At 41.7% G+C, this 27325-nt stretch overlaps 1 protein-coding gene across 1 annotated transcript; it reads right to left on the bottom strand.

The window, feature by feature from the left end:
* Positions 1-1982: 1982 nt before the first annotated feature.
* foxo1a (forkhead box O1 a) lies at positions 1983-27305 on the bottom strand. The gene is made up of 3 exons (XM_004560547.3): positions 26338-27305; positions 6530-6721; positions 1983-6155 (listed from the first exon to the last, which is right to left on the bottom strand). The coding sequence occupies exons 1-3, from the start codon at positions 26962-26964 to the stop codon at positions 4968-4970; spliced, it is 2007 nt and encodes a 668-aa protein (XP_004560604.1). The 5' UTR covers positions 26965-27305; the 3' UTR covers positions 1983-4967.
* Between the last annotated feature and the right edge of the window lie 20 nt (positions 27306-27325).

The raw sequence follows: 27325 nt of genomic DNA, 5'->3' as shown, positions 1-27325 counted from the left end.
AAGTTAAAACTGGGGCTCAATGAAATACTGAGTGGAAACTGCAGGGGAATTCAAAATCATGCACAGTAATAGGAATGAACTCAATGACATTTTACTACGTCCTCACACTACATCTGTGTCCTGACATTGCCCCAACTATTTAACCACATTTTGTCTTCTGGCACCCAGGGGAACATAAGGATCACATATGCCTTTGGCAGACGTCCACACCCACATTCTTCAGCTATGTGCTCACAGGCATTCTCTTTCTCTCATCTCCCTCCCACTTTGCTCTGACACCAAAAACTTGGCCCACATTGGTTTACACTGTAAAGAAATGCAAACACTTTTTTTCCTGGACACAGGGGGAGTGACATTTAGAGAGCCACTTCATCTGTTAAGTTTAGTTCCAGTTCTTCCTGACATGTGTCTTTTGTAAACCAACATTTTGCTAGCTGATTATGTAGGTGATGATGGTTATTGCACAGAAATTTTCATTAGTGTTAAATTCAATGTTTTATTTACAATTTAGAGCCAAAGACAGTAAGGGCAGAGAGGCTGTGCAGTTTTCTTTCTGGGGTGACTGGGTTCAGTGGTAGGGGGTGCATGGTGTGGAATGTGGCTGTAAGAAAAAGCCAGGAGGAACCATTATAGGGAAGAAATGAGACGCCAGAACTGGGAGTGCAGCACAAGATGAGTAGAGATTTTTAATCTTAGTTATAAAAGTCTCTGCGTATGGCATCAATCTTCTCTTCTGAGGGTCTTTTATCTTCCTTTGGCAATGTGTAGGCAGTTTTTAAGTCTGATCGTTTGTCATTATTGCACATAGATGCATTGGGAAATGCAACTCTTATTTTCACATTTTCATCTGTAGTTTTTGCCATCTGAGTTTCCTCACCAGCGATCCATTCATCCATCCACCTGGCATATTACTAGAAAATCACCTAAATTATATTAAAAAAAACAGTCTTGTGGGGTCAAATGTATAATTCTGAGCTTTATTGAGCATGAGGTTTTCGAGTTGTTTAAGCTTATTTAACCAAGAAACATTGACAGTTTGTGTGAATGTTTAGCGTGCATGCTCATGACCAAAAGTCCAAGATTCTGATATAAAAATTCTGCTTCGTGCATTATCATTTTCAGCCATGTGAAAAAAAGTTTTTGCAGGGCCCTACACAGTCCTGTAAAAAATGAAGTGTTTCCATAGCAATTGCAATGGCAGCTTGTATCATCTATAACTTCTCTATAAAAGCAGACGTTTGAATTCAAATGTGTTTTAACACAATGCCACAATCTTCCCAGGAGCGGACATCCTATCAAATTTACAATCAGACAATGTAATGCTCCAAGAATTTCCAAAATACTTAAGAGCTACATCTCAGCATCCGTAAGGCTGAGTCATCATGGTAATGTTCATGACGCCACGTTTTGAAAATGCCTGAATAAGTATGGCTTGTTTGCAAGGGTTACAAGGAGAAAGCTTTGCAACGTTGCATCTGAACAAACCACAACACTTTTGGAACGATGGAACAACCAAAGCAGAGATGTGTGGCCATAATGCACAGCACCATGTTTTCAGAACAAACAAATTTTAGGCACAGTAGTGGATGGGGTAACGATTTGGTCCCCCTAGTGAACCTAGGCATGGTGCAGTCATCGAGTCGACCATGAAATAGTCTAAGTATTCTTGAGTCAAATGTGAGGCCATCCCTCCGACATCTAAAGCTTGGCCGAAATTGGGTCAGACCTCAACCCGACTTTAGCGCTGCACCGAGTTCTCAGGAGAGCTGGGCATAAACAAATGCCTGCAAACCTCAATGAACTGAAGTAATGTTGTGAAGAAGAGTGGTCCAAAATCCCCCCACAGTGATTTGAGAAACCGGTAAAGCGTCTAAAAGCATCTGGATATTGGGGTGTACGTTGTTTTTCGTGGGACTGTAAAGAGTTGCATGAAGACTCTCTTATATGAATATATATTGACGAATGACAAATATGACACATCCTTTACACATAAGTACATTTATTTAGGTTTTAATACATTAATATTGAACATGTTACATATTTGTATTGATTGCATATCACACAGCACAATTCCAATTTATTCCTGTATACCTGCTCAAGGTAAATGTAACAGATTTTCATTTAAAATATGTAATAGGAACTCTTCCTCTTGTTACGAGGAGCCCTTAGTTATTAAATATACAAGTGAAAGTGCAATATCTGAATTGGTCCAGGATCTGCATTTTGAGCAGGACTTCTCTAATGAATAAATATTGTGTGTTTCATTTTAAAAATGCGATAAATCTTTGACATTTTTTTTTCATTAATTTGCTTTTTGATGCCATTTTCTAAAAACTGTAGCTGAATACAATAAAAACAACATTGTCAGTTTACAAAAGCTTAGCATATCAATCACTGCATTTTCTATTTTCTAAATAAACTTCATTTTTTTCCCCATAGACTATCTGAAACATAGAGTCTTGACAACACCATAACATCTCACAGCACTATGTTACAATAAAATATCTCTGTTAAAAGTTCAAAGAAAAGGAAAATAGAACAATAGCAACATAAAATTAAAGAATACAATGCATAGATTAAATCATTTAAAAATGTAAAGATATAATTTACTTAGTACAACTCTTTAACTTTTAGAGTGAACCTATGTGGATTCATTACAGTTTATCCTGACTTGAGTGACCGGCACAAATATATATATGTTTATATATATATATATAGTTCTGAACATATAACATGATAAAAATGCTAAATATATCACTTTGACTTCAAAGGCAAATTTGGCTATAGTACATTATGGCATGTTTGGATAAGAAAAGGCAACACCTGGCAATAAAGCCCAAAAGCAGCTTCTATATTGGCTCCTCTGCCTTTTGAAATGTTAAGCATTTAATTTGACTCTACATAAACTTGCTTACTCCCTGGCTTCAAAAAAGAAAAGAAAAAAATCTACGTCACTGGAGTCGGATCATTTGCTGGTTTGGAGTTTGCAGGTTTTCATTTCAACCAGAGAAAACTTTAAACTAATTCAAGAACCTTCACTTGTGGCTGAAGGTAAATTCATTAGCGACACAGGATCGCCTGCTGCTGTGTGCGGTTTCTCCATCATAACATCAAGACTAATGTAAATAGGTGACTTTCAGTTTTTGCCTTTGTCTCTCTGCCACCTAACCAGTCAATTTTATGAGAACCAATTATGTTTACAGATATAATCTTGAGTATTACTTTTGATTCTGCTTAATAAAAGTCAACGACGGGCTGAAAAGTTTGTCGCTAGAACAGCAACGACTGGGAAACGACCGTTTGAAAATGCAAATATACAAGCTGAGATAAAGAATCAGACACGTAACACTTAGTGGCAGTTTGCTTGGAAAAGGAACAATAATTTAAAACAGACCTGTTACGGAAATGATAATTTGCGCTATCAAGTCACGTGATACCATAATATCAAATGTTTAGAAGGACACGATGATATGTAGAGGTAGGAGGGGCAGTGAAAGCAGTAAGGCTGTTCCTACTGACAGCATGAGAGGGCTCTTTTGGACGCTGTGCTATCTAAATCAGTCACAGTAACCTTTTAAGACACAGAAGAAAATACAAAAAAGTTGTGAAACTGAGCAGGGCACAGGCTGGTTACTGGCGGCATCTTCTGCAGGTGTTATGCAGCCTTGGTGTGAAAACAACAGTAGCGCTGAGAATATCTTTTATCCAAACCGTCTTGACCTCGTAACATTCACAGCGCCGAAAAGTGTTCAGGAAACCATAACAATAACAATTTACAGTCACTTATTTCTTCCCGACTTCTAAAGAAAAGTCAAAGTAGGAAACTGACAAGAAAGAGTTCACCGTTCTTCAAGACTGCTGGATTTGAGTATCGTATGGACCGTAGACATTTACAATATAAAACCCTTCAAGCCTGCAGTCTAAATTTACTTTGTTAGGCACAATAAATAGGCCCCTGTGGTATTAAGGTTCAGAGTGACGAATGACCCAGAACAATTCTCATGTCTGAGTGCAGGTTATGCACCAGCATAAATCTCTATTAACCACAAATAATTTATGCTGAATCTAGTAAACATCTAACTGCATCATTTTTAATAGACATTCTTAATGTATTTACAAGAAATCAAAACGCGTGTTTTCATTTTACAGCCCGATTGATCTCAAGCGCAGATCTGTCCACTTAGCACGGTTGAAAAGAGTCTGATCCAGTTTTCTCTGTGGGGCTCATTTCTGCTGCCTCGATTTTTGCTTCCATTCTGTAAACACTATTTACAATTGTGAAAAATACATGACAAGAAATGATTTCACAAACTGTATGATTACAATATCTACATTCAAGAAGTAAGTTTTTATGTAACATCACTCAAGGATCCGTTGAGAAAGATCTCTCTCTTTTTTTCTTGTTTTAAATCATGTCTGTCAACATAACCCATTCGCCAGATTACCTTCTTTGATTTCTCCGCAGCAGTAATCGATCACCATTACAAAAATCTTGATTGATGTGACACAGTAAACAGCTTGGTGTGAGTTTAACTTCTTAAACAGACTGCTCTGCTGCTGCTTCTGCAGATGACCATGATGAGATGGTACTGTAGTTGGCAGTATTGTCTGCAAAGATTACAACTACTGTATAGTAAACCAGAGACGTGTGTTTCAGTTTGGCTCATATGTTAAGGCAAAACGTTTGGCACTTAGTTTGCACTGACTTATTTCAGAAAATAATCCTGACGTCACCTTCAAGAACTCTGGTGGTCATTTGTCCTCAGCAGATCAGGACCGGTCAAGTCTGCTGCAGTGATTTGAGAAGTATTTTTTGAAACAGAAATGATGGTGGAACAGTGACTGCAGGTTATGTCCAGATGAGGAATGTATCTTCAGATACATTTTTAGTCCGATGTCAGTTCTGATTGTGACCATGTCAGCAACGGGAATTTAAGTAGAAAGAACTTTTTTGTGAATCACAGTCTCTAACCTGATACCCAGCTATGCGTGGTGGTCTTCACCCCATGTGGGAAACCTTGTTGGGTCACCACTGGCTCAAAGTTGAAGTCCAATGAGTCCCCGTCCATTAGAGTGTCATGGAGGACTGTCTCCATGTCAAACTCAAACTTCTCAATGGACATATCATCCAGGTCACTGGGCAGTTTTTCTTGATGCGAGGGTGCTGACAATCCCGGTCGACCGTATCTGTTGGTGTTAAGAGGACAGAAGCCGCCGGGCATGCCTCCCCCGCCGAGGTGGGCAGAGAGGTCATAAGGCATCTGCATCTGGCTTTTGGCTGTCGGTAAACGTGCGGCGCCCCCGCTGTAGTTCAAGGTCATGAGCAAACGGCCATTCATAGCCGATGATGTGGCTGAGGCTGGGCTGTGCACATTGTGGGGATGAGTGTGAGGGAGACCATGTGGATGACTGCTTCCTCCTCCCATGAGTTTGGCCGCATGCTGGCTGCTGTTGTATGGTGGCAGCATACAGCCTCCGCTGGACTGAGACACAACAGTGTCCACTGATGGCATTAGCTCCCCGTGCTGGTCCGTATCTGATGTCAACAGTTCCTTCAGAAGCCCTGCGGTGCTGCAGTACTGGCTCATACTGGGCCCGAAGCTGGATTTATTCTCTGACAGTGTCTGCAGTGGCATAGATGACAGGCTGTTCATTCCTGCTTGGCCATACACACACTTGTGGTATTCCTGCTGAGACTGGGAAGCCATGCTGGGCGAGCTGTAAGAGGGGTACCCAGGGCTTGGCTGCATCATTGGAGAAGGGGAGGACTGGGAGGAGCCAGGGGTTGTCGCCCCTCCTCCAACCTGAGAGTTATTTGGAGAGAGCAAGTTCAGGTTGTCCAGGAGGTTCTCCATGACATTCTCAGAACTGTGTCCCAGAGAGCCTGTCATCTCTGTGAGACTGGGCAGCGTGCCTGTCATCTTGGCCCCGGGGGCTCCGGGGTAGCCCATATGCACGTCTGCCTCTCCAAGGTCATCCTCAGGCACAAAGGGCGAGAGGCGACCGCTAAGAGTGCTGGCGTTGGAGCTGGTCCGAGGCCTGAAGCTGTTCCATGCATCATAGTCATCATTGCTGTGGGAGTTGGGGCTGCCAGGCCACTTGGAGTAGGAGCCTGGGCTGTCTGCACCTCCATCAGGGCCGCCCTGCAGGGACAGCTGAGGGGAGACAGGAAGACTGTCAGTGAACCAGTAATATTATGCATGCCAGAGACGTCAGTTTAAGTTTGTAAGTGAGGCAGAAACCATTGAACACAGGGCTGACTATTACTAAGCTGTCAGTGTCCATATATTGTAATATAAGAACAAAGTTAAAGACATGAAGAATGTGACTTTACTTTTCAATCAATAGCATATTTTTCATGTTAATCAGCTTCAATTAACCTTTATTTAAACTATGGCAGATTAACACATTATCTCAAGGTACTGTACACATTGCATACACAGTGAGTAAACAAGTATTGAAAAAAAATCAATAAAATCAGTATGTAAATCAATAAAGAATTCTTTCTGACCTCGCAAGCATGAGTTACCTTTTTCTTTGCTGCTCTTCCTCTGCTCTTGGTGAACTTGCTGTTGTTGTCCATGGAGGCTGCCCTGCGTCGCGGGGACTTGCCGCTCTTCCCGCCCTCCGGGTTTAGCATCCACCATGAGCTCTTGCCCGTCCCCTCATTCTGCACTCGAATAAAGCGGCTGTGGAGGGACAGGTTGTGTCTAATGGAGTTCTGGAGCAGAGGGAGAAAGAGAAAAGCTGGGTGAGCAGCGGACAAACAGAGGGTTTTAAGCATGCCCTTTTCCGACAACACCTCAGATCTGATTCATCATACAAGTGCAAATCCATCTGTACAGGTGGTCCTTTGTAAAAACACGCTCACCTTTACAGCCGACTTACAAGGAGAAAGCGGAGATTTTAATGTCACTCAACAATCTAATGCCGCTCGCTATTCAAAAAACACATGTGCACAAGCAAACAGACAATAGATGTCAGTAAGTTTACTCCATGAGCAATATCCTAAACAGAGCGGGGATTAAACTGCAGACACTCTTTTCTCCAAATTCACTGTAGGTGCGGGCTTTCCCTCACAAAAACAGAAGGGCCTATTGTAAAACGCTATTATACCACATTCCTCCTAACTATGTGTCTTGTTTAAACCAGTTCAAAATCAAAGGGAGGAAATAGACTAATCTTTCCTCCTTACAGACACACTTATGCTGCGCTCTAACGTTGCTTAGTGACACCACCAGTGGAAAAACTAATTTTTGTGCAGGAAGCTAGTGAAGCGTTGTTAAAACAGAGCAAACAAAAGAGCGAGAATATTGAACAAATGTCTGCTAAGCACAGCGCAGAGAGTAAGACAGCACGTCGCCCCTGCTTTATTGGAAGTTGGAAGTGCACTGGGACGCTTGGCTCTTCAACATCACAGAGTTAATTTGCTGTTCAGCCCGTAATGATTTTAAAACTCTACATCAGCCTAAGCTGTCACTGAAGTGACCATTTAACCTCAGATGATAATTTATAGTCTCTAGGCTCTGCATCATTTTCTGTCCAGGTCTTAACATGAAGTAATGAGCCTTGTCCAGACATTACTGTGCATGCGTAAAGCTTGTTGTTTTGGAAGAAAAGCTAAAACTCCCGGCACACACACACACAGCTTAGCATGCATGGTGTCTAACGTCATCAAGGCTGTTCCTGCTGTGAGTCACCGCTTCACATCTGGTTCACAGTCTGCCCTCTGCTCTGCCTTCACCTCCGCTTCTCCTCATTTCTACCATCCCTTTGGAGTCTGGACACTAAAATCTACAACCAGTATAATCTATTACACAGTTTTTATTGCTAGTGATTTTTATTTCTTTAAAATAAGAGATACAGGACTTTCTCAGCATTGAAATTTATCTGTTGGAGAAATACTGAAAAAGTGCACATGTGATTTCATAGCATTTAGTTTACAATGATATGAAACAAACAAACAAACAAACGACTCATATTGTTGCTTTTCTGTAATTAAAGTGCACTACAGATCTGACTGGTAACCCTTGGAGGAACTCGGGGTCTAAATTAAGTTCTGGCTAATATTTTAAAAGTATTCCAGTTATTAAAGATCTCTGGGGTGATGACTGCAGGACTAAATATTAATACAGTCTAGAGGATTTGCAGTATTTCAGTCTTCTCATTGTCAATCTACACAGTTGCTTATTTTAGGTTTATCATTTCATGCATTTTCCTCTGCTTTGCCACTATTACTGGTTTCTTTCAGCAGACTATCACTATCAATGATCCCTGTTGCAAAGCAGCATGTAGTACCTGCTTACTATTGTTTCAGTGGTACCTGTCCTTTGCTTTCTACAGCCTCAGCATCACCTATTGGATTGCAATTGAGCATAGTCACATGTAAAAATGATAAGTGTAAGCATGTGACACTTTTTCAAGTGTCAGCCGGCTAATTTGACCAATTTTCATGTATATTTAGACAGTGCAGGAAACACACAATAGTCTTTATCTGTTGTTAAAAGGTTCAAAGACTAAAGGTTTTTGGTCATTTTGGCGAAAGCTGAGATGCTTGCAAGACTGAAACAAAAAGAATGATCAAACGCTGAGATGGTAATATGGGTCAACCTCTGAAGCCCAGACTGAGTTCATCCTCATGAAATTGCAAAGTCATAATTTGATTATTTTCTCAAACCGTTAGAGCCATAAAATACATTAGTCGCAGGACAAGTATGATTCCCCCATCACAGCTGGACTCGCTTCATTATGAAGTGATTCTTTTTTAAATAACATAAATGTTGCTGGATATGTTAATTGGAAAACAGATAACTTCAGAAAAAACACGCCATATTTTATTTCCCTGTCCTTTATTTTCCTTCAACATCTTCTGTTCCGTGTCGTACTTTTCCCTCTTTCCCCTCCTCACTGGAGGACTTGAGCCTGTAGGGCACATGAGGGCCTGCATGAACACTGGTGCTTCACAATAAATGTAATTACCTCTGAATCAAATGACCCAACTGCTTCAGCCAATAGTTGTGGTTTAGTTTGCACGATCTGAGGTACGTGACAGCCCTTCCGTGATTCTCCAAGTAAATGCTTTTCTCCCCCTCCTCCCCCTCCTGCACATCGGTAGCTATGACAAAACTCAAGGAGTAATGTCTGGTCATGAGCCTCTCTTTCCCATGACTGCGACGAGTGCTGCTGATTTCAGCTCTGCTGGGACAAGGAATGAACGCAATGTGTGCATCGACGCCGGGATGTCCTGTTGCAGCCCTATATCATCCCGGTGACAGAAAGTAGAAAGTCACAGCTAAAGTCTCTTACTTTAGTGACCCAGGTTTCTGCTTTGTCAAATGTCACGGTTAGAACGCGGGGTGTAATAATCCAAAACATTTTAAAACCCAGTTTAAAAATATTAATGCAAGGCAGGGAGTACCAGCAAAGGGTCATAAAAGCTGCTCTGATGGGAAATGCCAGAACTCGGCAGAACTTGGTGTGCCGTGTGGGGAGTGTGGCTGAGTGCGTCTGGTGGGGCCAGTGGAAAAGCCTCGTCTCACACTGTGTTTGTGTGTGTGCGCGAGTGTGTGTGCGAGAGAGTGCCAGCTCATGTTTTTAGTGGAATGGCAGTAGGACAAACAGCAGCACAGTATGGTTTTGATTTTGTAGCTCACTCCGCTGCAACCAGTGATATATTGGTTTTAAACACACGCTATTGGGAACAAACAGACACGCACACAGTGATCCACTAAGACAGAAATGCAGATGTACAAATGGAAATCCCTTTGCTCTCATAATTATGAAGCCTTTCTTCTTTAAGACCAGGCAAGTATTATTTCTTTCTTGTTAATATCTTTTTAATTAAAAGTATGCGTTTTTTTTAGGTGTGTGTGTCCATGTGTGTGTGTAGGGGAGGGGTGGCTGTGGGGTCCTCTGACTGAATGCGACACTGGTTTATCTCTGGCTGCAGTACACAGGAATCTAAACATTCCAGCTAATCACTGTGTGCAAAGTTCAATTGTAATCACAGCCAACTTGTTAGTATCTCTTAGGAAACAGTAAAGGCAGGATTCCCAGCCAGGCAGCCATCACAATCAACATTCCTCAGCAAGGTTACAAAACCCATAATTTCGCAGAAGTGAACTCTTGATTACTGTCGCTGGAGGACGGTCCTATCTTATGTTGCATGAAAATTTGACAATAACACTTTGTCATTTCAAAAGCAGAACATTCCGTTTCTTGCCACACACACACAAAAAACCCCACCATCTGCACTTACAATGCTAACACATTAACATGTGCTTGAAATTAATATACAGTTAACAAGAGCGGAAATCTTCTTTGCAGTGAGTAATCATAATAAATGTTGACTGAAATACACATGCGCGCACACACTGTAGCCTTCTCTCCGTTGTTCCCGAGCTCGCCGTGAGGAGCACCACCTCCATTCACGGTCAACACTGCACAGCCGTACTGGCAAAACACAAGGAAGTGACCACATGAAAGAGGACTGTGACAGGAAGCAGAGCTGACTTCCTGTCTCACAGGAAACATGGCGGTCAGTAAGCAGAGAAAAAGGCATGGAATGTGAATTCGTGAGCCAAGTGGACACCGCAAAAATCGCCTCCCCGAAACCCGCTGCCAAAAGAGTTTATGTTTGACAACAGGCGATAATCCCTGATGTCTGATGTCACACCACAGTCATTAAACGAAAGCAAAGTTCACGTTGTCGTGTGACTGCTGAAACTGAATTACATGACTGAATACGTCACGACTCGGCAAGAGGCTGCAGCGTGGCTGTCTGGGCGGTTTGAGTCCAGGAGAATGTGTTTTGAATGTAGGCTGTTGAGAAATGCAGAAAGAGGAGCTGTGTGACAGAGTGGGCTTGGATCAGTAAAGAACAAACTGTGCTGATTTAAAAACGCCTTCTCTGGCAGCACTACTGAAAGGCCACACTGTTCGGTACATCACCCTCCCTTTGCTTCTGTCCTCAATGTCCTCTTCCTCTCGCCTTGTCTGCTCTTTCCTACTCCTTTCATCTCTTCTTTTCCAGTATTCTCTCCCCTCTTTATCTTGTTTCCATTTCTGCTCTTTTGTTGCCTACCTATCCTATTCTCAGCCTGCTTGCTTACCTCTCCTTCTACTTGCAAACTGCAGCCAAATACCTGCAAAAATCTAGACACTGTGCCACACAGGTGTTTCCGATTGACCAATGTGCTGGAAGCTCTCCGAGTCGTTCAAATGTCAACTTGTCTAATGAAAAAATCCCCAGAAGAGCGCAACACCACCTACATGCAGTGCTGCTTTGAATAATGTAAACCCGCAAGTGAAACCTCAGCTGCAAAGGCCATATAGCTACACGTATAAAGTGCAACATTGCTCCCACCTCACTGACTGAAAGCGTGCAGCATCTATGATCTCACACGCAGCAGCTATAGCTTCACACACATTTACCAGAGATACGGAACACATGAAAGTGAAAATGTGGTTTCCATGCACTATTTCCACTGAACTCATTAGAGAAACGGTGCTGTCCTTACCGTGCATTTTCACCTTTTGTTACGCAATTTTCAGCCTTAAGAGGAGCTCTTCACTGTAACTACCTATTGTATGTGTAATGTCTGCACCTGTGCGTGAGACAACAACCTATAGAGTATGCGCACAATTTCAAACCACCAAGATAAGTAGCCCTAAAAGCTGCAGCTGGGTCACGTCTGGAGCCTTGTGCTGAGTCTGGCAAAGGGCGAGAAATATGGTCAAGACAGAAAATGTGTAAACCAGCTATTAGCCTAACACCAGCTTAGCATGTCTGCCCGCTTAACAACAGGATGGGGTTGAGAACACAGCTCTAGGTGAGGTGATGGGTCAACAAACCGAATGAACTCTCGCTTGCTGTGATGAAGTCATCTAAATATATACTTGCGATAACTTTCTCCACTCTGTGTCAGACACACTTAGCACTCTTTCGTCCAGAGTCTGACTCATTTGTTTTGTTTTTTTGTTTTGTTTCTGGGTTTTCTTGTTTTGGTTTTGTCTTTGAATGGGTGGGGTGGCATCTAATACCTGGGGAGATTTCTACTCTAGTTGTAACTGATCAGTGTTTCCTTATGTGCATATAAAAGCCACATTCCCTACAAAAGGCTTTTCCAAAAGTATCTCAAATATTGTCACAAATTTCCAAACAATGCAAGGATTTTTCATCTTCATAATCACTTTTTTTTAACTGTTAAAATATCAGAAAATAAATTACTAAGGTTATATTTTGTTCCATCTAGTATTATGCAATTAAGTGATCTTGATCATTATCATTGAAAAATACTTTTAAGTGTTTGAAAACTGGGTTGCTATAGCTCACCTTGCTGAGCAGGAGGCCTGTGAATGGAGGACTAGACTTTTCACTGCAGGGGCCAATCATCAAACCGATAAATGCTCGTTTTGGGTTGCTTAACCTTATCCTCACAGTCAAAGTAGAGCATGGAGACGGAACAAAGTGAAAATGGAGAGTCAGACATCAGTATCTGTGGTAAAGAGTGGTCTCGCAGCATCTGGAAATAGTTTCGATTTCTAAAACTATAAACACTAGAGCAATATCTGCCGCAAGATAATTTTTCCCACCATTCCAAAGGGGGATGTTACCATCCCATGAGTACAAGAAAGAAAACCTGCAGTCCCCAAAATGACCCACTTAGCAGCATCGAATGCTTGTGTCTTCCTTTTCAGCCACATCTCTCCTAAGAATTGGGCTCATAGCTCATTATCTATGTCTTTGCATATTATCAAGACATTTAGTTGTATGTAATACTTTGTGGTTGTTTTGGTGCTCTGTTAAGGTGCTGAATAGTTTACACCATTGGATTCATTTAGGATTTAGTTCTAAACCAAGTCAGCTATTACTCCTTGAACCTAAAATTTTGGAGGCTCCTTCTTAAGTCTTCTCGTTTAAGGTCTAACAAACACAGTGAATGAGTTTCATTCCAGCTATTACATGCATATTAAGACCATTCTTTACATCAAGATGATAAAAATATGATAATATTTTTGCCCAAATTGTCAAGCTACTTACAATGAATTTGTTTGTCTCTGTCTTACACACATATACAACAATAAACCAATACAAACTCACATTGCCACATTTGCAGAGCAATCTGACCAGACCGTGATGACTTCATGTATTTGCAGTTTGATATGTTATCTTCAGCACCAATATTGAATTGACCAGTGATAATCACTGACCTATTTACTAAAGTCAATAAAGCGATGATTATAAAAGGCAGTGGAAATAAAAAGCAGGGCACAGGAAATGTAAAGCCTTAGAACTGGGTTCATTATTTATAGCATCTTTTTAAAAAAGAAAACATATTCTAAGGAAAAGGAAATGATTGTTGCCATTTATTTTGCATAGCAGCAAGTGGCACGGCACAACACCTTAGGTCAAACTAGCTAAGGAAAGCACAAACGTGTTACTGTTGCTAGCGATATAAAAGGAAATCCATCTTGCCACAATTCAGTTAAAAAAAAAAAAAAAAACGAGTCTCAGATTAAAAATGGAAATTGACCCCAGGATAAGGTTCTAGCTAGAAATAGCTTCTTTTTTGCCCTCTCCCAACATCCTACCCCCTTCCTAGTCTTCTATTCCTCCCTTGTCCTTTTCACTTGCTCCCCAGGGACATCATGCATGCATGCTACTTGCCACAGCTGATCGCAGACTCATGTTGCAGCAAGAACAGTCCCTTGCTCACCCGTTGACGTCAACTTTCAATAAATCAATTTGGCAAAGAGAGCTGAGTGAGAAGGCCAATAGACAGAGCACTCAGTGTGCAGCTCCTCAAATTCACTTTAGAGTTCTATGAGTCCAAGTAGCACTCTATGTCTTCCAGGAAAGTACCTCTTCAAAATGGTCATTGTCAGATGCTGACTTATATGAATGTCGTAAAGTGGAGAAGGAAAGGCAGAAAACGCGAGTCACGCAGGAGAAAATCTGTCTGCAAATGTATTTACTGACGCCTTTTGGCAGGATCGCCTTTTCTCAATCCTTTGCGAGCAATCTTAATGCAACCACCCCCCTTCGTCCAGACACACACACACACACACGCACATATACAGAGCTTGGAAGCCCGAGTGGATGGTGATTGGTTAAGTTGAAGGTTGATCGATCTCAGACGCTGCAGACAAATGATAAATAGTCTGTGAGTGGTTTTGTGCATAGAGGCAGAAACTGCAAAGCTACTGACACTCGAGGATCTTTCATCACCGTCCGATAGTGTGAGACAAGTGGCGAGTGAGATGAGTGGCAGAGTGGCTATTAGTGAACTTCCTGCTGCATTGTATCCGCACAGGAAGCGCTGGCCAGTCCTGATACTGATTCTTCTGGTTTATATGCAAAACACCGCAAAATGAGACCCTGGTAGGTACAAAAGCAATGGACCAGCTGGAGAAAACAGTGGGTTCAAGAGCCACAACTTCCTAATCACAACTTTCCCGTCTGACTGCACAAAACAAGAGGAAAAAGGAAAGAGTGGAGCCTTATCCAGGTAGGCTTTTCCAACAGGATCACAATGGTGGATAAAACTCTTACTGCACATTTAAGAAGCAGTTCCCCACTTAGGATTTGCTCTCATTAAGGAGCCAAACACACATAGCTTGGTGAGAGAATAACATATCATCTATCATTTCCTCTACTTTGGACAGGCCTCATATTTGGACAAATTACTCCAAAGAAAACTTTGCGGAATATCTGAGTGAGTGACCAAACTTTAAACTATATACTCTAACAATCGAACGAGCACAGTCGAGCATGCATTCTCAATTCCATTATTTCAAAGGATGCAGAAATCCAACATAAATCTTGGCAGCAACACTTGATGGGGGTCTAGGTGACATTTATGGGCATAAGACACTTTGAAAATAATGACGCAGCAAAAAGAGCAATGGCAGCTTTCTGTTTACATGTTGTGCTCTCTCTTGTGCTCGTTAATTTCTTGACTCGGGCTTGTGCAGCATGCTGCTCATGTGTATAGACAGGGACTAGGTTGTGCTGGCTAAGCTTACCATGCTAAAATATGTGCATGTGTTGCTATGTGCAACACAATGCGAGTCTGTAAATGCACAAAGCAGTGTCTGTGGAGCGAGGATATTTTTTGCCTCTGATCGGCACAACTACTGGGCTGGGCTGCTGCCTGCTCTGCATGGATAAAGATGCAGTGTGTGGACCACTGCTGGGTGCCTGTTTGGTGACCTGCCTCCATGGGCCTGGCCCACCACTGGATTGACAGGGGGTGGGGGAAGTGTTTTGGGGGTTATATTTATATGCTTCTTACCCCAGTTCAAACTAGCAAACACAGGGATATCCCAAAGCTATTTTATGGCTTCCAGTGGAAAATCTCAAGTCAGTGACATAGTTGAGAGGATTTCTCATTACCACAGGTCTCCTTAGTGGTGCATAATCAGACTGTAAAGCACTGATACATTTCTAAGATGTCTTTAAGAAAATGGCTGCATACGAATACATTGGACTGGAGTCTCCGCTCAGAAGATTTAGCAATATGTGGAAGGAGAAAAAAAAAAGAAGCTACATCTGCTAAAATTCAAACATCAGCAGAAAATCTGAGAAAAAAAATGACCGCCCACACTGTCTGAACACTGTCTCTTCTCAAAAGTAACCTTCTGAAGCAGCAGGGAGATTCCTGTTACGCACTAAAAATGTCACCAAAATTAAAGGACATCACTTGGAGGTTAACACTTCAAGAGTGCAAAAGAGAGCATAATGTCAGCACTGTTACTGTGGGAAATCACTGCTACCATCTTAGGCTGAAACTAAAGTCACAGTAGCAGTCTTTTAAACTTTTTCTTAGATCTCTTTCCATCGTCGAGAAAATGTAGTTGCTGTACCGAACACATAGCTGACTACAGTTCGTTAACATGTTTTTAACTGATCACAGTTTAACGGTGAAAAACTCAGGTCCTGATAGCTTTTCTTGTTTTAGCTTTATACACAAAATCTAAAACAAAACAAAACAATATGCACATCAATCAGACTCTGTACATCTGTAATGCACTTACCTGTTTTCTAGTTCTAAAATTGGCGTGATTCACGAGTGACTGTTTTCAGAGAAAGGAAATTGCTAAAAAAAACCTTAAAAGATGCGCTGGAACAGTTATTCTTTTTGTCACAAAGTGGGTTTTAATGGACTCACTTTAAAAAGGAAATTACAGTGACACATATGAAAAAAACATATAAACACATACAGTATGCAAATGGAGCAGGAATGCAAAAACTGTAACAATGCAACTTTAAGAAGACACCAAAGCAGCCAAATATTTTCATGGTTATCTTAAAAGTTATTTCCATCTTTTCTGAAAATTAAACCAGAGAGACCACTAAAAGACACACACTGTATACTTTCAATATCAGCATCTTCTTATGCTATATAAAAGCATTGTGAAGACAGCAGAGGTAACCACAGATAGAGTTAAAGAACGAGAGTTTGTGAAGGGCTCTGTTTTCTCATGAGGTATAAAGTGAAACTAGACTGATGTGTCCCACACTGTTAGGTACAGCGAGAGATGGCAAGTATGACATTAAGTCAGCTTAGGCTGGACTCAGTCATGGCGATCATTAAAAAGCTGGCATCGGTACAGGTCAGGGCAAGTCAACATTTATACTGTGTCTATTATTATATTAAGTCTAAACCACAACAAACCACAACATTTAAGTATTTGAAAAGAACATGTAAAAAGTTTGTGTTGAAGGATAATCAGCAATAACACTGACTCACTTCCAAGCACTGAGCAGTGCGGAAGAAAGGAGAAAAATGAAGGAAACGCTGGAAGAGGAAGAAGCCACTGAATCTGGCGTCATTCTCAGTGTTGCTTCCTCTCCTGATGACATCACTATCCGTGTTGCATACCTTGTAGTGCTTTCAAACCACCCACTTCCTGTCAGTCTGAGGCTGAAGTTTGCACCTCTTAAAAAGAAAGGTTAGCAGAGATAAGAGTTTCTAGAAAAAAACATTATTTTTCCATAGTTACGGCAGCCAGCTGACATAATATCATTGCTGCCTTTTATTACTTTAAGTTTATGCAACAATACATTAATCACTTTTTCTGAGAGTCTAATGTTTGCACAAAGCAGATTGTGCAATTCAGACTTTTTAGAGTGATGGGGAAATTAATAACTGCCTAAGTATGCCAAACAATTAGTATTAAAGCGTCAATATTAGTACAGCGCAAAATATCACAAAAGCAGCTCGATGGTGAAAGACGACAAAGGAAGGATTCTCTCTTTTGATTCATAGAGCATCGTAACATTTCCCACCATTTTCCCAATGGCTCCCTCTTTAAAACAACAAAAACGCTTCTGAATTGCTAACAAATGCCGGTGTTGTAAACAAACCATTTTCTTTTCAATGAAAACTTGCTTGTCAATCACATCAACCACAGTATGAATGAATCACTGACAGCAGAATGTGTCGACATGTCATTACACATCAAATTGGCCCGACTTACACGGCAAAATTTCCCAGAATCCAACACAGCAACCCTGAAAGCTGAGCCGCACTAGGAGGCAGCGATGTTACCCACAGACTGCACAGCAATATTCACCTCCACCAAAAAAAAAGCAAAAAACACTGATGTTTATTTTGAGCAGACGTACGACGTGCTATTTATACAGGCAGTTACAGGAGAAAACGCATTTTGCACCTCTCACATAAGCCAACAATGACAAACTGATATCCTTCTTTGGTAGGGTTTGATTGGTACATTTCAGGTTTTAATCCAGTTCCAGTTAAGGTCAAGTAACCACTGCCCTACCCACTGCACCCATAAGCACTTGATCAGACAAAGGCCTTTCTATACAAAACAGACAAAAGTGCAACACTGTTGCAACACCAATGCAAATCTAAAGGGAACACTCCCAAAGGCAGTTCAGTTATAGGTTTGTGCTCTTTGGCCTTGAAATAACCTATGTTCCTATGACAAAGAAGCGGGAAACCTGCCTTCAGATGTACAGTCATAACAGCACTTCTGATTTTAGTGTAGATTTTAATTTCCACCCATGTCAGCCAGCTGTACAGTTCCAACGAGTGTTCATGTATGTGACAGAAAGCCAAAATGGATGTGTGATGGTGTGATAATACCAGTCCAGCCTGACAGGCACCGTGCATAATCGCTTCAGGGCAGGAATTGCACAACAATGTGGGTCTGGGTAATGCCTGTGGTTTGGGGCCCTCAGCAGTGAGCCTTCCCATTAAAGTGTTGCTCTGTTCACTCCTTGTGTGTCTGTAGCTAGTTCACACTCATATATAAGCTATGAGAAACGGACGGGATGCGAAATTTGCAAGTGTGAAGAAGCACCGTGGGTTTTCACTTCTTATTTCTACGGTGAAATTTTTTTTAATCCATACCACAGTTCCTCTTCTCACACCATAAAACAATGCTGAGGTCTTAATGGTAACCCCACAGAGGATTTTTTTCAATTTTCCTGACTGGTGAGAAGTTGTGAAAAGAAGAGGGAAAAAAAGATCACGTGGTTTTGTCTTGCTACTACCAAACCCATAATCTTAAAAACAAAACATTCTGACTCATCCTAAATGACTGTTTACCTGACAACGACACTGGATGTCAACTTCATATTTTCAACTCTAGCGTAAAGCAACCTGCGTGGGCGCCACTCCTCTGTAAGGCTGAATGAAGCTCTAGTATTTACTGGTATCTTTTGTATATCACTTCTACTTACTCACAGTTACTGGACACTACAATCACTGAGTGATCTCTCTCCTGAATGATCTGGTCCTCAGCCAGAAAAAGAACTGACAAAACAAAACTCTGGCAGGAGTGCTGCGGAGCTCTGTCATGCCAGTGTCTGAGGCGGTGGAAACAGCCGTGTACACATTTGGCATGATTTGTTTGAAATCACGAAATGAAAGGGGCTCTTTATGGGGTTTTCCAGTTTCCTTTCCAGCGAGATAAAGGCTCTGTAAGTAACTTAGCAATAAGTTACCAGTTGTGGTCCTGGCTACGTCACTAACTGAGGACAAAAACATCATTTCCAACCGGTGTAGGTGTAGATTCACATTCAAAAGTTGCACTTACTGTCATAAAATGCATTGAGGAAGGATTATTTTTTCTCAAGTTTTTCAGTAAAATTTCTCATTATAGGCTCATTCCTGGCTGCATAGTTTTTGCCAGACCATCTGGAACATCTTGCCAACCCAAACACTTAAAAATGTTGCTTTTTTTCTGCTTTACAGAGAGCAGCAAACTGTAAAGGCTGTTGGACTGAGACAGACAGACGTGAATGCAGAGAGAAGCTCCACGTAGGATCAATTGTTGATACTCATGTGAGGTTAAAAGGATGTGATGCGATAGAAACAGAATTACTTAACTCCTAAATAAAAACACACGTGCTCCACGTGTAGATTTAAACATCCAAAAATCATTTGACAGCAACGTTGCACCACATTGCTTGTTATTTCAGTCTGGTGACCCCTTAATATCACAAAGTGTTTCTTACTAACAATAAAAGACAACAGAGGGTAATGCTAATGTCGGGTCTCAGAAGAAAACAAATATGGAGCAGGACAGAAGGAAAACATGGCATTGTGAAACAATGTGTGGAACTACTAGTTTCACACTGTTGCTCAATCAAGTTTGAGAGGATGAGCACAGTTACATCACATCATGTGTATCACGCTGCTATACTACGCACAGCCAAAACCACCTCAAGTGGATCTACTTACGTCAACCGAAAAGGACAAACATTTACTGCCTCTTTGAAATGTGATAAATGTCATTCTTTTTCAGGATTAGATATTCTAAACAGCCTTCGGTTTCACCAGTGTCACCTTTGAATCTTGGAGGACAATTTGAATTGACAAAATGGGCAATTAAAGGGTCAAATGACTGATATGTTAACTGATAACAGGTATAATTACTGCTGTCCTAGGCAGAGACGGTTAAAGACTAACAGGTAGCAATCATCAATACTCACAGCTACTTTCTAACACCTCTGGTGCGCCAGCTATGGTGATTCACAACTTCAAAGCACTAAGCGATACAAAAAGTGAAGGGGAGAGGCGGTCGTAAGTGGATACTGGATTAAAATCAGCTGGGGAGAAAAGGAAAGGCAGAGTATCACGCCACAATAAAAAAAGATATAAAAGCCTGCGCTGGAATGTTCCCTGTGTCAGCCTGTCTGTCTGCCATCATGTCTGCGCATCTGCCAGCAGCAGGGCTTTAATTATGAGGCCCAGGTTATGTGCGCACACACAGTAGACTAACGTCCCACATATCTCTAACACAGTGCCTCACAGTTCCGCTGACTAACCAGTGGCACCAGACTTTGGCCTGCGGCTCCCTGATTCCAGTAAATGTCTTGTTATGCAACTCCTAACAAGTATCACCCAGACTGAACTTAGAGCATTCTGGGTCCTCTGCTGTGTTTTCTCTCCCTTTTCTTAATTTTCCCCTAAAGACAGTAAGCAGTTAGCTCCTTGGGGGTTTGCCATGGCAGGGCTCGGGTAGTGGGGTGGGAGATGGAAGTTAGTAACCCTTCAAAACACCAAGTGTGGCCCGCTTTGTGCTGAGGCAGAAAACCAGGAATGGAGAGGCAGGCGGCGCAGTCAGGAAATGGGGAGGAGGGTGAGGAGAGCTCCTTCAGCTCTATGCCTGAGAAACACAGCTGCCCCTCATGTCTTGGGGCAATGCCAAGGTTGGACTCCCTGATTGCCTCAGGGGGGTGAGAAGTGTGTGTGTGTGTGTGTACATGTGTGTTTGTTTCCAACCAGCAAACACAGGAGGACTGCTGTTTTATCCAGCTATCTGTCCTACTAATACACATTCAGACCCAGAGAAACAAACCGCCTGTGAATGGTGATAAAGCACCACCAGCTTTCTGCTCACTCAGCTAGAATACTTAAATTCTCAGCTTCTCCCTTTCTTTGAGCCACACTGCTGGTAAATCCATTTTAGATAGCAAGCAGCAATCTGATTCACCTCTGCATCATCTGCAAAAGTTAAGACCATTAAATAAGGGTGCAATGTGACTCTAAATCCTATTACTGATCAATTAAACTTAAAGGCGTTGCATACTGCAAACCAAAAGACATTTCTCAGACCAGTAATCCGTTTCTTTTAAGAAACCAGCTTTGGGTTAAACCATTTTTAGCAATGAGCTGGAGCTCATATTATACTGGAATAAAACACACTCACACACACTAGCAATTTGAGTGCAGAGCAGTTTTTACTACAGTCATATCATGACTGCTGAAACACAAGATAATATCAGATTTCATTCATATCGTTATATCTCATATATTCTACATCACACTGTAGTTCAAGCTCAAGTAATTTTAACTGAAAGGCTCCATAATATACTTGATCTGTTCAGGTGCTTTCAACAGCATTATGTTTCATTTACGTATTCTACTTATGAGATTAAACTAATAATTTAAAGATTAGCCAATACAAGTTTGCAAAGGTATCAGATAATAACTAGAAGTAGAGCTTTCCAAGAGAATTCTTGAATCCTTTGCCGTTGTTTATGTCAACAATTTAAAAGTAGTATAGAGAACCAGGTGTCACTGTTAATGATTCCACGTGTTCCAGAGAGTTTATGGAGGGTTTCTTTTTTTGTCTTGATATTTTTGAGGTTCATTTTGTGACAGAATAAGTTTCTCTGATCATAAAAGCAAAAGTGACAATGTTTATTTTGTCAAACTGGGCTATTTGAAGTTTCACAATCTACATTATTCTTTACTCTAAACAGGTACATGGGATCCATGACCCTTGATTACTTAACTACTACACAACCTATGTGGTGCTAACCTTGTTTACTGTAAGACTAAGACGGTAAGAGGGATTGGAGTCAACAGGTGCATTTACATGGTAATGACCCTCGTGTCGCTCGCTGTACAATCTGCTCGGACCTACGTGTTTGTCTGCTTCGGCACAGTTTGCTTTGAGACCCGTGGGAGTGTTTACCAGCGTAGGCTGAGGAATTTCAGGTCAAGAGAGCATCGAGCACAGAGAACACCCATGGCCAAACTGATCTGGTAACTGACATCAAAGTGTAGCTGAGCCATCCAGCTCCATCAGTGAAAAGCAAATATTTATGCTGTAGTGACGTACTTATAGTAGAGAAATACACAAAAGAACAGACTTTTGGCATATATGCAAGTGTCTGCATACATAATGTTTATAATATTGCCCACCTAATGCATGCATATGTTTGTGTGCGTGCAGCAATATGAAATCCTGATTGTTATGCTTATAGTGACTTAAGGAGCATGATTTTTTTTAAGTTAGGCAGTCTGTTGGAGAACTGGACATATTAGGAAAAAAAATAAGCAGTTCTGCAGAGAGGTTTGGTGATGCATCATTTGTGCCATCTGTTCGTCTTCCTGTTGGATGGCATCCTGTGCCAGGGCCAATGTCCAGTCCACTCTGAGAGCTTCTCCAAGCTGGTCCCACCTGGCACAACTGTCCTCAAAATTCACACTGTCACAGACGGCCTGAGAAGTGTGGAGGCTGTCATGACTCAGTTCAGACACGACCAACTGTGTAGGATCAGCAGCGCTGAGAATCAAGCTCAGCGTCAAACAATTAAGAGTAGATAGCTCTAATCATAGAGACGTGCTTCAACCAGTTCACTTTAGGGGAGCCACGTTACCTGAAAGATCAGCAACATTGAGGAATAATCTTTAACAGGTTCTGAGACACTGATCCAAAGGTAAATTACAACTAATATTTTAAGGCGTTGAGCAGTCAACGCTTCCTAGAAACAAAGAACTCGGGTTTTGCTTTTGTTGTTGAGATCTATCTACGTCAGAGGCCATGAAAAAGCTTAGTCCACGACTTAGTCAACCAGTGTTTCAACCCACAAGCCGCAGAATATGTTCTTATTCTGAGTGTTTTAATATTATCATGAAACCTCAAAGGATAAAAATCAAAAGTTATTTGGCAGCGCTGTAGTCATCAGACTGACCGGTTGATCGATATGCTCTCATCCAATATAGCCTCTCATTGTTTCGACAATTGCTGGTGTCATTCTCCAAGGATACAAGTGCTACATCAATAGCCATTCAGGATTAATCTAGTCTTTTTGGTAGGGGGAGGAACAGGAACAGACTACCTGAGAGAAACAGAATGGTCTGAACACACCTAACTCTAACTTAATCGAGATGGCCACGTCTACTTTACAAATGTTAACAAATGTAACTCAGCACCAAATTATGGCCACGTTTTGTTCAAATGAATGGCCACAAGTTGTGTGGAGACTTTGCAAATAGCTTGCATCTCGCAGCTCAACGACTAATGAGGCATATTACCCAAAGCAGTATCTTAAAAGCTCTGCCTCAAGATTTTATGCAAACTTTCGTGCTTAACACTTAAGTGTTAACATATGAGAACATCAGTGTTTGGTCTCTCGTGTAGTCAGAAAAGAAAAAATGCAATTTAGCACCACTGACACGAGGCCGATTAGAGCTATTCCCTAATAGCTTTTGTGCTGATATAGCTCTATTGTCAAAACTCGTAATTATAGACAGGTGCGCTGGTTGACTCAAGCTTTTTATGGTTATTTATTATTCGTTAAAACCAATGGGCAGATTTGGTTTGCCCTGTGATGAATCAGTTGTTTAAAGACTAGGCACAGTTTCAGCTGCAAAGTTGTTCTCTGATTAACTACAGTCCAATATTTAGCTTGAGCGCTTTTGTTTGTATGTCTACAGTCCTTCTGGAATGACATCTGCCACACAATTTACATATTTTCATACTTCCAACAGGTCATTTCACCCATTGGCAGATAATACATAGCAGGACTGAAGATCACAAAGCCTGGTCTCAGAAAAAAGACATTTTGCACATTTTAAAAGGAAACAGTGACAATAAATACCGATTAAGTGGATTAAAAGATGATTCTATGTAAAAATAAAATTAAAAAAATAAACAAAAACCCCCCCAAAACGCATGACTCTCAAACGCTATATTTAAACATCATCGTCTTTGGCACAGATACTTTCTCTCTATCCCACCTCATGAGTGTGGTTGCTTTGGAGAGACAATGTGTGATGGCCCCCCTGTGTGGAAGTGAGAGGAGAGCTTTATGAATAACTCCCCTCGCAGCCATGAATGGCACTTTGCTTTCCCACAGTATTACTCAGTTTACACCCCCACCATGGCAGGATAAGCCGTGAGCCCAAGCGGTGGCTGAGCCGCCAGTCACACGCAAAAATGTCACACGCTAAATGGAAGCAATAAAAGTGAGAACGTTGATTTTTTTTGGTTTAGTTTTATTAATGAAGTCACAAGGACGTATTAAGACTGTGTCACTGCAACTCTGCTGCAGTCAGTCACTTGTCATATCCAGTCTCTGCTACGCAACTTCTTAAAGACATTACAATACAGTGCTTTGCTCTAAGAAAAAGGGTGTGTTTTATGGTCACTGGAGTACTAGTACTAATGATGACGCACACATAACCAAGTAAATGGTTATGTGTGCGTTTATTGATAATTTGCAACCTGAGACTTAACATGACTAACACCATGTGGGTGTTTCTGCTTCGAGGTTTCAGCTTACCACACACTGCCTACAGATTCTTGACTTGATTATTTCTTTTAATTTCCATAAAAATGCAGCATTTGGATTTTTGTTTTACAAACAAACTACAGAGTATTAAGGATGACTAGCATCCCTTGCTCATTGGGAAAACATGCTTAAAAGCATGGTAAATACGGAGGAAATCAACAAGCAACCTCTTTCACAAACACACCGACACATTGCACTCAAAAGTTTCATTTGTTGTCTCACCGATAAAAAACACACATTTTATGTTAAAAGCACCTTGCCTACAAATCACAACAAAGCCAGAGAGCAGCACAAAGCTGGAACCTTTTAGAGTATGAAGGCATACAAAGAAGAAGTGAAGGGGAAAAATGGCTTCTGGGACAATATCACCACCCTAGCAACACATCTGTCCAGTGCCTGCTTTGTTTACTGGGGGATATTTCACTACACTGGAGGGGTTTTTCCACTCTCATTTAATTTGTCTTCACAGGACTACACTTGACAGCCTAACATGAGTTTGTGTCCTTTCTGCAAACACTAAAGTCAGATTAATGGATGAATACGCGGAAGGCAGTTTATTGTGGTAGTTTTTGGCAAAAGTATGCAGGTCGCGTGTGAATGATTAATTAGGGAAAAATATCTGTCTACAAGTCCGATTCAGTGCAAACCAAAGGAAAAAAAAGAAATTCTCTTTAGCCTTTGTGACTGATCTGAATGTGTCATCTCTCAGCACATGACTCAAACATGGGATCCTGCTGACACGGGAACACAAAAAAACAAAAGCTTTAAATTTCATCGGCAGCCCAGACAGCCTACAACACTACAACAGAGGCCACTGTGTGGCTACAGGCGCAATATGATTTCCTGCTGTGAGAGTAGACTGTCATTAATTTATTGTCAGACACCAATGAAACTATGTGTCTCCAAAGAGAGGTTTACGCCCTTCACTAGTGTTCAGTGGGAGGGCCTGTCACACCACATCAGAAATTTTAAGTCCCCTCTTGCGTAATGTTTGGGACAGTTCCTAGGACACATGAATGCTGGTATCTCCTTACAACACAGATGTATAAATAAAGCTTCATTCAGTGCTCACACACTCTGTTATGGAAAACTGTGATTTAGCCTTAAAAAAAAAGAAAACTGAAAGAGTAGATCTTTCTAAATGATTTTAAGTCACAACTCAAAACATTTTCTGAGGGAAGCATTAATTTGGGGACAAGAAACATTCAGTTTAGTTAGGATATTCATATAAATCATCAAGTCAGATTACTGCCTAAAGTTATGGTGACATAAACGGTCGTTAAGTGGATGGATAACAATGGAAGAGGACATGTGAGCATGAATGGGACTAACACATAGCAGCTACGCAACTCTTTGTGCACGCTTTTTGTCAATCCCGGGGAAAAGTATGCATAGGGAGCAAATCATGTATTAGCACAAGTCTCTGCAGATGATGATAACTCTCGAAATGATGATGGATGATAAAAATAAACAACCCTGACCAAATGCATTATACAGTCACAATAAACCGACTATTGAACACCACAGACAAGCCAGAAATCCCTGGAGGGGTATTACAGTGATACCACAGGAGATAAAAACATAGCATAAAGCACAATGAAGCCCCTGTGAACCCACTGTTAAGTACCCACAGACACACCAAAACTCCCCACTGAATAACATTTTTATTTTTCCTTTTATACAAGAAGTACCACAAGCAAGTGCTTTATCGGACACACCCGCACGCACACACACACACACACACAGTTAAGAATAAGAAAACAAGTAGTTACCTTCCATCCTGCAGAGCTGTTGCTGTCTCCTTTGTCCTTGAAATAAGGCACACTCTTCACCATCCAGTCATAAATCTGAGAGAGAGTTAGTCGGTTCTCGGGAGAACTTTCGATAGCTTTGGTTATGAGGTCTGCATATGACATATTCCCCCATGCGTTTCGCCGGGAGGAGCTGCTCTTCCTCTGGGCAGCGGCAGCAGCGGCGGCCGCGGCCGCTGAGGACGACGAGCCGACCGGGGTGGAGAGCAGAGGCACCTGCTGCTGCTGCTGATGCGGGAGTTGCGGGTTCGGGTGCTGCTGCTGCTGCGGATGCTGCTGATGTTGCTGCTGCTGCTGTGGAGCTTGCTGGTGGACGCAGTTCTCCTGACACTGGAAATCAGTGCACAGGATGATGGGTTTCTGCTCTGTGAAGTCCTCGGTCTCCTCCAGCAAGCTCAGGTTGTTGATGAACTCTGTGTTGTTGGCGGGTTCCTGCTTGACAGATGGGACTGGTGAAGAGGTGTTGGAGTCGCCCGGGTTGATAAACTCCGGCCGGGGCAATGGCCAAGTGCACGACCGGGGCCGCGACAGCGGTTCAAAATCCGGGTCGATTTCCACCAGGTGTGGCTGCTGAGGCGCTTCCGCCATGGTCGAAAGGTGAGTGAGAAAAGTGTTACAATGTCATGTAATTGTGACGAACCTGTCGCTCCTCAAAAGCAGCAACTTCGCCTCGGAGACGTGAGCGAACGCAAGATAAAACTGACCGGGAAAAGAGAGCTCCGCTTGGGCGCAGGAAACAACACTGAAAGTTACATCCCAAGTCGATAAAAAATTAAAAATAAATGTAAAAAAAAATCAGCTGATTAAAAGAATGATTCTAAAACGTCTTTCAAGTAAAGTCGAGTACGTGGTCACAGTGTGTTGACCCGCTGGTTTGTTTTTGTCCAGTCCTATAGACGTTCCGTCTGCTCCTCGTACAGCCTGTTGACTCTGTTGTACATACAGCTTG

This window comes from Maylandia zebra, linkage group LG14 (genome assembly GCF_041146795.1).
Source record: "Maylandia zebra isolate NMK-2024a linkage group LG14, Mzebra_GT3a, whole genome shotgun sequence".
Classification (NCBI taxonomy): domain Eukaryota; kingdom Metazoa; phylum Chordata; class Actinopteri; order Cichliformes; family Cichlidae; genus Maylandia; species Maylandia zebra.
The sequence above is the reverse complement of the archived record's forward strand: the minus strand, read 5'-3'. Positions and strand labels throughout refer to the sequence as shown.

Excerpts from the sequence above, each read along its gene's own strand:
- foxo1a (XM_004560547.3), bottom strand. The coding sequence starts at position 26,964 with ATGGCGGAAGCGCCTCAGCAGCCACACCTGGTGGAAATCGACCCGGAT. Across the intron at positions 6,722-26,337 it reads ACAGCTCTGCAGGATGGAAG|AACTCCATTAGACACAACCT; the intron begins GTAACTACTTGT and ends CCTCTGCTCCAG. Across the intron at positions 6,156-6,529 it reads GAAGAGCAGCAAAGAAAAAG|CTGTCCCTGCAGGGCGGCCC; the intron begins GTAACTCATGCT and ends GTCTCCCCTCAG.